The 12,013-nt window shown below is 35.6% G+C and overlaps 1 protein-coding gene across 3 annotated transcripts in view; it reads right to left on the bottom strand.

The window, feature by feature from the left end:
- The window catches only part of WDR72 (WD repeat domain 72), a 103,078-nt gene that overhangs the window by 32,098 nt on the left and 58,967 nt on the right, over nt 1–12,013 (bottom strand). For 2 of the 3 annotated variants that reach the window (XM_032123222.1, XM_032123221.1), the window contains exon 18: nt 9,004–9,115. The exons of the other annotated variant lie outside the window; for it this stretch is intronic. In XM_032123222.1, the coding sequence (XP_031979113.1) occupies nt 9,004–9,115 (112 nt within the window). The remainder of the gene's footprint in view (nt 1–9,003; nt 9,116–12,013) is intronic. 3 annotated transcript variants of the gene reach the window in all.

Below are 12,013 nucleotides of genomic sequence, written 5' to 3'. Positions count from 1 at the left end.
GTTAATTGTACACTGCAGATTATTCTGCCTTTCTAATAGCCCAATACAAGCCATAGGCAACTGCAATCAAAGTTTCTCAGCAAGATTTTATTCCCCATGATAAGGAAAATCCAGAACAGAGCCCAAAGAAAATATTGCCAAACTTGCAAGCCTTTTTCAAGCATGGCAGCAATATAATCACATAACATGGAGAAGAAAACTTCTGCCTGGGGATCATCCCTTTTTATCCATGCTCTTTTGAACCACTCCTTTCGCAGAAAGGCATCCAGCTCTACAATCTTTTTAAGGTAGAACCACTTTAAGTCTTTCCTTACCTTTGTGTACCCATAGTATTGCACATGAACATCAAACAGCAAAGAAATTAATAAAAATAGTATCAGGAGGTGAGAGATTCAAAAACACCAATACAGCACAGAAAAATTCTAGATGGCATCTTATAAACATGAACAAGGTATTCTGATACTGTGTTGTTATCTATGGCTGGTAGCACTGAGCTCAGTTTCGGTGCTAATTACGGACTATACACAGAAGTACTTTTCCCCCCGCCCCACCTCAGCCCACTTCTCATAACAGACCCACATAGAAAATCTCCAGCTTTGCAAGAACTATCAGGACAAAAAATTCTAGGGAAGTGTTAGAATTTAAGTACTCTATTTCTGCTATTTTATTCACAAGCTTTTACAGAAGCTGGGTGAGTGAAAAAGGACAAACACAGAAATAGGGAAGCGTCACTAAGGCCTGTGTGTTCCTTAACAAAGTAGATAATACAGAGGACATCTGAGCAGTTAGAGATTGATTATTACCAAGTTAAAATAGCAGAAGGACAAACTTCAAAATGTAACCTAACCAAGGCGAAAACCATCAGGTTTTGTTCTTTTTACCTTTGTGACTAAAATTAAAGCTGATGTTATACTGACACAAATTGATTAAAAAAAAGTATTACACACAAGAAATGAAAACATTACATTGCAACTTATACACTTATTTTCTGTGGTGTGTTTACATGTCTTCCAGTTCTATGGGTTTATTTGACCCATCACTCTGTGTACTCAATTAGTCACAAGAAAATCAGGGCTCCAACTAAACTATAAGGATTACAAATTATATACTATTAGCAAGTCTGAACATTGTGTTCAACTAAGAACAATGATTTAAGCAAGGAGACATTTAGACTGAGGAAACAAGACGTGACAAGGAATGGCTTTGCAGGGAAACTGCCAAACTGAACCAACCCAAAACCCAGCAAACAAACAAAAACAAACAAAAAACCAACCAACCAAACAAACAACAACAAAAAAAACCCCAAACAAAACAAAAACCAGTAGAAGACAGAGCAGACCAAGTAAGTAAGAGTATTTGCAGTCCCTTCACTTAATATGTGGAAGCTCTAAGTCAGAACCAGCCTTGAAATCTTTGTAAGATTAGTGTTGCACTTTGCCTCACTACGTGAGCTTCCAAATAAACAGAAGAGACTAAAAATGAACCAGTGAGAACATTACATCTCTGTGTTAACAGCTCCTCCCTCCCCAAAGTGTTTACCTTTAAAGATCTAACTAGAGCATTAGAGATTCTTTGCATTCAGTAAACACCGAAAAAACCACAGAGCAACCAAAATTAACAAAAGTTTATTGTGCATTTGAATTTAGGATCTATGTGATCTTTATGCCTCCTTGACCAGTGAATCCTATCTTTCCTAATGTTTTGTAGGAGTCTGAGATGGCGCCTGTAGAATTTGATTTTCTGTAAAAATACACACCAAATCTGATTTCTGCTACATTAAGGAGTCCTCTGGTAAAATATAGGATGCATGGAATGAAATAAGCTGTAGTTCTAGAATGAGTCCTTAAGCTTACTTCCTTTAGTACTTGACCACTAATATTAAAGACTACTGGATCAAACTACAGTTTTAATTAGATATATAGGGCATGATACAGTGGTATAGGTAAACTGCAAGTTGGATGCTAAAATATAACATTGATTTGTCTTCTTTTACTGGAAATATTTGTAATGTGAAACTAGGATACAATACACTCATTTTTAATGCATATTCCGTACAGAGGAAAGCTACTGCTGTCACCAGGTTACCCTCAAAGTCCATTCATCAAATAAATGCTAGATTAATTGGTTTGCTGTTTCTCAGTCTAAAATGAGATTACGGATTAATCTAATTCTCATTAATAGTGATGAAATGTTTATTATACAATTCTTACACTGCTTATTCCTAATGCATACACACAAAAATGGCCTGACACAGAATTTTTTTAAATGACCTTATGTCTAATAGTTTAATGAATTGTTACATATATGAACTTGCCCAAGAGCACAAAATATCAGCTCCATACAAAAAACTTGGTTTTACTGGATGAAATTTTTGCACTAATAAGAAGAACAGACTGGAAAGAGAAAAGAAATTTCATTTTGGAGATAATATTTAACATTCTTATTTCTTGGTAAATAGAGGAAGTCAAAGATGGGAATGTAAAGGAATAAAATGGGCTGGAAGAAATCCAGATGGATGATGGAACATGTAACTCTGGAAGAGGGTTACACTGGAAAAATGTGAGAGATGCCAGATAGGAAGACATCTGGAACCAGAAGTCGAAACAGCTGGAAAGTACAAACTGCAAGAAGATATGATTATAGTGTTTGGTTCAGATGTTGCTCTAACACTAAAGCTTGGGAATACTTTAGGGGGACTACCTAGGAAGAGGGACAGTTTTGATGAATTTCATTTGAAATACTACAAGTTTTAATCACAGGCACTGTGAGGCTCAGAAGGACATTTTAGTTTATCCATTTTGGAGGACCCAGCAATGAAAACAATTCCTGAAGTGTAAAGATTTCTTCATGTCAGCATTCTCAGTCATATTGACCCAAACCTGTGCTTATCTCATGACAATGGTGACCTTACTGAGATTTCAACTATTTTGAACAGGACTCTAGTTTGACCTAACCAGATAACAGAAATGCTCTTGAAAAGAATTTACTGTGGGTTCATGCAAATGTAATGTCATGATTAGTAGGTGTCCTGTTGCACTTTTTCCTAAGCAATTTAGTTCCTCCAAAGCAATAAAATCTTGAAACATAGGAGAAAGCACCTTGGGTTTCTTCAAATATCAGCATATTAAAAAAAAAAAAAAGGAAAAATTTGTGAGTTTAGCAAAGAGATTATAAAAACCTAACACAAACACCTCGCTTTCCTTCTGGACATCTGTCATAATGAAAGATGTTTATTGGCTTTGATTTTCATATGGACAACTGAATTGTCTTTTCATTTTTGAAGTGATTTGAATGTGGTAAAAAAGGAACATTTTCTCTTATGCTCTTTGAAACCCATGCTGTTAGGGTACATGGATTCATAACTGCTTGTGCATTTAATAGTCTCTTTTCTCAAGTTCTTTTGATCCAAAATAATGCACAGTGTGAAAATTTGCTCATTTCCTCATTCCAGTTAATCTCAATAACCTCTGTCATACCAGAAATGGGATCAAATTATATTCTTCCATTTTTTAAAACCAGCAACCAGTTTCCCGGACATGATTTCCACTGGAAACCTGGCATAGTTTTAGACATGTTCACACTGCCGTGCATCTATTATAATCTTTTTCTTCTCCATATTCCTATTTTTTCTTTTTAACCCTGGTTCCTTTGTGTTGCATTCTCCTCTTCTCTTTAGCCTTTTGTTTATTAGAAATCCTCCCCTGAGTTTATTGTTGCGTGCCCCGTTACCCCCTCGCCCCTTGCCAACAATCCCTGATCATACAAACAGTCAATTCACAAGAGAAGAGGAATTTCCCTAGAGCTGCACTGATAGCTTTCATTTTCTGGTTACGTGCATTTCTAGGACTCCAACATATTTCGCCTGGACACCTTTTTCCAGATTGTGTTTGATTACTGGATTCATGCTGGATATGGAACCCAGCCGCAGCAGGGTAAGCAGTTCAAAGATTGAATATATTACATACATCACCAGCCCAAATCCAAACTTGAAACATAGTAAGGGTGATGTAAGGACATGAGGACAGATGCATGTTTATCAGAATGTAAAGTGTTAGACCAGAAACTGATCCTCAGACTCTGCTGGAATTTCTGGGCATTTAGTATTTCACCAGAACACAAACAATATAAATTATATTAATGTGTTTGTAGTAAAAAAGAGTGCCAATGCATTTACATCCCAAAAAGTTTATTTTCCCACCAGCAACAAAAGTTTTCATCTTGTGTGACCTCTGTTGGTATCAGTGATCCGAATGGGCTAACGCTCCAAGTCAGGATTGTCTCTTGGGTTTTTGTTTGTTTAAATACAGAGCCAGAATGTATCTCTGGACTAATACAAAAAGGCAGTAGGTTGTAACAAGATGACAACGTGAAAGAAAATATCTGAGACAAAACAAACCTTCTCTTTAAAGAGCTGCACTTCCTTGACAAAACCTTCAGACTTAGCAGGCAGGCAAGGAGTTTCATTTGCTATATAGAAAGACAGACACAGAATTATTTCCTAAGAGCTGACATAAAAAAGTTGTCTGCAACTGGACAGATTTCTGAAACCCTGACAATAGAAGGGTTTAAAGCCCCGTGCTGCAGGTCACTATTCCTCTCTAGTGAACAGGAGCTGTTACAGCCCGCCTTTCACTGATTTACCATTACTGAACGGATTCCTCATTTTAACAAAACATATTGTTATATTCTAGATAAGTCTTTGACAATTCTTTACACTAACCCATGGAATTCAATTGCCACCATTAATTTCACTCTGGTATTTATCAGCAGAAGCTTTTTTCCTGCAAGAACCAATTTATTTAATTGAATAGTTTAAAGGGCTCCAAAACCACATACAAAAGATGAGGTTATAGCTAATAGCTTTCAAATATACTTAAAAGCTTGAATCATTAGCAGTTGCTTAAACTAGGAATTTTTTAGTGCAAGCCAGAATTTATTGCAAACCAGTCTTAGTGTTGCAATTTTTCACATTTAATTTTTTCACAAATATAGGAGGCAGTTAAGGTATTGTTCTGTATTTAGGAATAAAGCCTGTACTTGGCTGTCCTTTCACTTTTCCAGTTTTTCGCATTTCTGGGATATCACGTGCACCGTTTCCTCAATTTATTATCTGAGTATTAAGTTCTTAAACACATTTATCCCCACAATTTTCTTAAAAGGTAAATAAATCCAGTTCTTCCCATTTTACAAAAAACGGAGGCACACAATTCCAGAAGAACTGGAATGCTGTTTCAGATAAGAATTTTTTGGCTCCCCATGCATTAGAAGAAATAGGCATCAAAGGATGGGACATGGGAAACTGCTTCAGTGCAGTAGCTATTGGGAGATCACAGTCCTGATCACACACAAAATGCACCTGGAGGTGAGACAATCTCATTCCTAGCTCTTATCCTTGCAAATATTTTGAGATTTCCATGGAAAAGGAAAGAATTTCTGTAGATGGCTCACTGCTGAGTGCCTTGAGGATAAGCAATGAGTCACCACTGAGAAAGAGACAGGTTCAAATCTACTACAGGAGGGAATATCCAGTATTTTTGTGTCCCATCAGTGGGCTATGACAACAGTGGTATTACCCCCCCACTTCCTCTGATCTGCACATGACTGGGTATGGACTAGGTATGTATGCCATAAGATCAAACACTACAAATGAAAAATGAATGCCAGCAAAATTCCTCTTAGTTTTATGCTAACTGGATATAAAAGTAGATAAATAAACTTTCAAGACCTGAGAATCACTGCCTCTGGGTCACGTGAGAGTGGAAAACAAGACCACACTGACAACCTGTTAAATGGTACTATTAACCTGAGATTATTGCTGTGCAGAAACAGGCAAGAAGGGATAAAAAGTCCAATATCCTTTTTCAGAATTATGACGAATGTCAGAAAAGTTAGGGAAAACCTAAGCTTCTTTAAAGAACTGAAGAAAATGCTGCAGAAATCAATAGTAAGATTGCTATCAATATGTTTGGAACAGGTCCAAAATTATTATCTCTGACATTAACAAAGAAATTGCAGCAGTTCGCATTTATATTTCCTTTTAGCAACAATGGAAGAATGTACTAGGACAGAACAGAGTTAGCCCTTTCTCTGGCTTGCTTTGCATACATAGTTTGTTGGGGTTTCTTTTAAGTCTTTATCTTAGTTTCTGGAAAAATATGGGTTGGGTGACTTGGGTTTTTTCTTTTGGTTTTGTTGTGGTTTTTTTTCCTGTTTGTTTGAGGTCTTTTTATTCAAATAAGCAATTCTGTCGGTATGGAACCACAGAAAAATACAGCATTCTAAATTATTCATCAAGTGAAGCTGTTGCCTACATCTGATCACCCCTAACCATAAAGTAAGGATGCAGGAGCTCTAAAGGAGTAAGGAGCTTTCTGACAAAAAAAAACCCCAAACCAATTATATAATATACTATAAACTTTAAAGAATCAAATGGAATGCCAAATCCTGAAAGTTTGACTTTTTAAGAAAAAATTCTGTTGACTTCAACAGAAATTTGTTAAGTAAGATTAAACATCTCCAGATCTAATCTATCAATTCCAATTAAAGAAAAATGAAATACAATGCAATCATGATGGGAGCCAAAATTCAGATACTTTTACTTTGGATCAGAGGGTACAAACCCAGTCTTGAATTATGACTTATAACTTGAAACAATATTTAACCTTTACCTTGATATTGCACAAGATGCCAAATACTGCACAACCTGTAACTACAGAGTATTTAATAAAATACAGGATGACATACCTATCTGAGAAATTACTAAACACAGACATAATTACTTGTCTTAACAATTACACTGGTTGTGGACCTACTCCTGCATGGGTTTTTAATATTCTGCATATCATTACAAGCCACAAATAGTTATACTCTTTCACATATTAGAAATCACAAAGAGATTTTTTCAATTCTCTACGAACTCATCAAGTTTTGCAATACATACTACAAAACCATACCAGCTATTTACATACTGTGATAAATAATTCAACAAACACGAATGGAAATGAGAACAAAAAGAAATCTAATATAATATTAAATACTCACCATGCAAAACCCTTTTCCAATCATTCTCTATGTTTTCTGCCTCTTTCAGACTACACTAAATTCTCATTATGTAAAAAAATTCCACTTTTGTTTACAGCATGATTTATGTAGTTCAGATCATGAAGTATGAAAGAAAATCATAGCCAGTACAAATGCTTATGCATATTGTTCTCCTTCTAGCAAAGCAATTTTCTAGTTGTTTTTTGAATAACCATCAAATAATCAGGTTAAGAACAAAATGACAGTAAAAATCATCTGTTATTAGACATACAAACAGACAAATCCCTCTTTCACAGAGTGGAAGTAACTCTTCTGCATTCATAACTTTTTTGAGACTTCATTAGAATTAAACATCAATTCACTACTAGAATCATAGAATCATCCCAGCACTTCATACATAACATAAATGGTTTTTAATCTAGTATAGAAGGCTTTAAAATAAACCCAAAGACCTAAACACATCTGGAGTTTGGAGATACCTGCATTTGCAACTTCCAGTTAGTTTCATTCTAGCTGTAAATCTCTGTCAAAACACTACCTTGAAATACACCCTGAAAATTCAGGAAATTGGAAATTAAATCTATACATGAACTTTACAGCTGGGGCTGTTTTAGTAACAATGCATCTTGTGCCAAACCACATAAACAAAATGATTCAAAACAACCTTCAATGTAAGTGAAGTATAAACCCATATATGACAATTATTGAAAGTGTTTTGTATTCCAAAATTATAGAGACACCACTTTGTAGTGTGGCTTGAGGCAAGTATCAGTGATCATTTTTAGTATGCTGGAACAAGGATATTGGTAACAAATTTTCATGACAGACACACACACTCAATGAGATAATAAATTAGTTTCCCAAGTGAAGGCTCACTAATAAGATTGGATCTAAAATTTAGGTCACTTAATTTTAAGACTCAGCTAATGGGCTAAAAAAAAAAAAGGAGTATAACTTCATAACATAAATTCAGGTTCAATCTTTTTTACCATAAACATTAGCACCATTGTAAAGTTGCAAAGAGTAGGCTTCTTGTAAAATGAAATGATCTAATTGTAAAATGCATTTGATATCTCCTTGCAGGGAGGTTATTTCTAAAAGAAAAATAAAATATTCTGTATTACATTATGAAGTTATAAAATTTAAGCAATTAATTTTTAGTGCTGTGTAAGGTCTGATGTCACTGGAAAGATAAATTTGTAAAACTTCTTTCCAATATGATTTATTGATTCTATTTCAAACACAGTGCTTCTTTTATTTGCAAATACCACAACTATTATACAACCAAAGAAACTTTACCTTTTCTTCTTTAGTATTCAGAGGTGACAAGAGAGTGTGAAAGTCCTTTAACTCCTTGAGAATGATAAGAGAAAACTCATAGCCTGATAAGGTTAGAAATAGGCCATTCGGCCTGTTTCACAAAGAAATAAGATATTGTGAAATATTCCTTGAGTCCTGAGCAGCCTGTAAATGGCACTTGCAGCAGCACCACACGTGGGCATTAGGAAAATGCAGTGTGGAGGCTGTATGATAGAGTTGATACTTTCCTTCTCTTTAGCAAATTCCGATTACTAGAAGAAGTTCTGTTAAAATAATATACCAATAAATTTTCCACCTACAAGGCAAAGAAAATTTTCTGAGAGGGATGTTTTACAAGGTCATGTAGTGATAGGACAAGGGGTAATGTATTTAAAGTGAAAGAGGATAGATTTAGCTTAAATATAAGAAAGAAATTCTTTATTGTAAAGGTGGTGAGGCACTGGAACAGGTTGCCTGAAGTTGTGGATGGCCCATCCCTGGGAGTGTTCAAGGCCAGGCTGGACAAAGCCTTAAGCACCCTGGTCAAGTGGAAGGAGATTGGAATGAGATGATTTTTAAGATCCTTTCCAATCCAAACCACTCTATGATTTTTAATGTATTGCAAATCCCTCTCCTCAGTCTTTGGCAGTGTCCAAAACTTACCATTTCCATTCTCTACTATGGCCAATGGCTCTCTGCAAATTGTCGTCTTTCTCAAGGGATTAACAGTCCTTTGAACTTCTGCCAGCAGCACTGCTTGCATTGCCTCAATAATCTGTCATAAATGCAAATTATTACTGGATGATATCAGTATCTCAATTATTTATCTAAGTATTTGACAATTTTAACCAACTAGCACAAAATCTTGAGACTGTCCTGGTGAATGTCATTAGAAAGTCGACACATTAATAAATCTTTCAGACAGTGATAATCATGTGTCTCTACATACACTGAGAACAAAAGGTTAACTAGATAGCAATAAAATGCTGTAAGTTGTCAGTCAGGACTGCTTCCCAATAAACATTCATTTTCTTTAATGCCAAATCTACAATCAGTCACCTACCGCCTCCTTGATTTCAAGGATAAACAATTACTAACAATATATATTAGTAAAGCATAAGGTGATAACAGCTAATATGAAGTATCTTCATTTTTTTTTCCTGATGTGTGAAAAATTGCTTGATAGACTGAATAATGACCTTGTGTTTTGATTTTTTTAGAATTCCTGCCATCTAATCTCTCTGATAAAATTCAAGTATGTTTTATTAGTGGTGATGCTCTTATCCTCTAGCTCAAACATAACACCCCATTTTTTTTTTAACACAAAGAGAAATACCACCTCAATCTCGTCTTATGCAAAAGAACATCTGCTGGAGTCCTGAGCAGCCTGTAAATGGCACTTGCAGTAGCACCACATGTGGGCATTAGGAAAATGCAGTGTGGAGGCTGTATGATAGAGTTAATACTTTCCTTCTCTTTAGCAAAGAAGTCCCAGGAGAACAAAGAACATTTAAAGATGTAAGGCACTTATAAAGCACATAAAAGTTTCTTATGAATTGAAGCTGATATGCAGGATCCCTCAAACTGCATGGAAGAGAGATTGTTTGAACTCACTAATCAAGTACCTGTCCTCAAAATCTCTAACTGCCCTTGTGAATTCAAATCTTTACATGGAACAAAGGCTGTGGGTGTCCTTTGTGACAAAATCCTTTATCATAGACAAATATACTATAGTCAGGTCCACAATGTAAAAGTTCACTGCAAGTGAACCCAGGCCCTATGTTATTCAACATAGCACAAACCTTCATCTTGTTATAACAGAACTTTATTTTACAGGGGAAACCAAGGGCAGTTTCCAATTCCTCACATCTATACAACCCTGAGCTTTGGGGATTACAGATCCTGACTTTGCTGCAGACTCTTCCAATATAACTACAATAAAATAATTAAGAAAGAGAAGGAAACATGGACATGTTTTCATTGTCCTGGGGAAATTTTTGACAAAACAATTCTTACACAGGTACACAAAAGAAATCTTCTAAGAACCTGTCACTAATCTGGATCAGATGCTCTTTACCTGTATCACTCCCGCGTATGCCAGTCAGGCAGCATTTGTAATAATTTCCTCTAACATCTTAAAGCAAAAAATTGTGCCATTGTGCAACAAATGGCACAATGTAATATTACTGTAGAAGCACCTGTAGATGTCTCTGCATGTTATTTCTGTGTCTTTCTTGAATCTGCATTTTCACAGTGTTTGGTGAGGTTTCACATTTAGTTTTATCTTCTCGCTGAATCTTAACCCCAAAATTTATATCTATCATTATCACCAAGTTTAACACTCCCCAGTAGTTTTTCCTGTTTCTAACACATAACAAATCTACATGAGCACCTTTCATTTTCTTTGATCATTTCCACTTATCTTTACTGCCCTTCTGCATATCAATTGGCTACCTTATTTACTACATATGCTTTCATTTTTTTCCCTATAATTGTAATTGCTGTTGAAAATACATTGTGTTTTTTAGTTGGGATTGTTAAATGTGACAGAAATTATGCGGCTTCTTTGACTGGGAAAGTATAAATAGCATATGTCAACCTCTAAATACTGATATTAAAAGTGAAAGGTAATTGCTTGACTCTGAAGCAGCAATAATACAGAATAATTCAAAAAGACAAGCGAACAAAAGTTGAGGTAAGTTGAACTGTTACATCTACACTAAGTTATCCTGGCTTTCTTTTCTACACTTCATCAGTTACTTCCAAGGATTACTATTCTCTTTCTAATGAGTGGGTTTAAGGAGAGGAGTCAATAGATATCACTCCTGGTTATTGCTCAGGCCATAACCTCTACAGGTCTGAGACTTGCGGAAACTGCCCCCCAGGTGCCTCCATAACACAGTCACATCACAGAGCAAAAAATACAGATCAAAACATCAGCTTGAATTATCTAGTGTGCTTTCCTCTAATTCAGCACAGTAATTGTCAGGACAGTTGTCTAGATACTTCTATGGAACTGTTTCTTTTTCTTCATATATCTATCTGAAAAGACAAACACACAAGTAATTTCTGGGTGGGATGGGAGTATGGCAAGAAGCAGCTATATTTTATCAGAAAGAACAGCAAAACAGATGAAGATGACCTTTCCTTTCAAGTCATCTGGGAAAACAAAATTTAAAAATATTTTTTAAATACACACATTTTAAAAATTTCATTCAGAAAAAGACCTCCCTACAGCCTTCAACAAGTCAGCAGATCCCTGATAAAACATTTGCAGCAGGTTTTTTCAGTTTCTTTGTTTGCACAGAATCTGTTACAGTGCTGTAAGGAGATGAGGAATCAATCAGTAATTGGTAACTCCTTTGGGTCATGCCTGAGAGCCAGCATCCTTCACTGAAGATCACAATACTAGGAGTTTTTAAAACAGCGTAACAAGTGATGGTTTTGGTAAATGTACTTGAGTGCTTGGTCAGTCTGCTCAGGATTAATAAACTGGCCATTAAACTGTGATTGCATAAACAAAGTTTTAACAAAACCATGTTATTGTTAACAAAAACTGTAATTTTGTATAAACCACTGGTCACTAAATATCGTACCTATTGCCAACATCTTGTTTTTTTGAATCTTACAAGTTTTATAGCACTTTGGGGGTCATCAATCCAAAATCTGCACT

Source organism: Corvus moneduloides, chromosome 13 (assembly GCF_009650955.1).
Source record: "Corvus moneduloides isolate bCorMon1 chromosome 13, bCorMon1.pri, whole genome shotgun sequence".
Taxonomy (NCBI): domain Eukaryota; kingdom Metazoa; phylum Chordata; class Aves; order Passeriformes; family Corvidae; genus Corvus; species Corvus moneduloides.
Note: the sequence above shows the minus strand (reverse complement) of the source record. Positions and strands in the feature narration are given on the sequence as shown.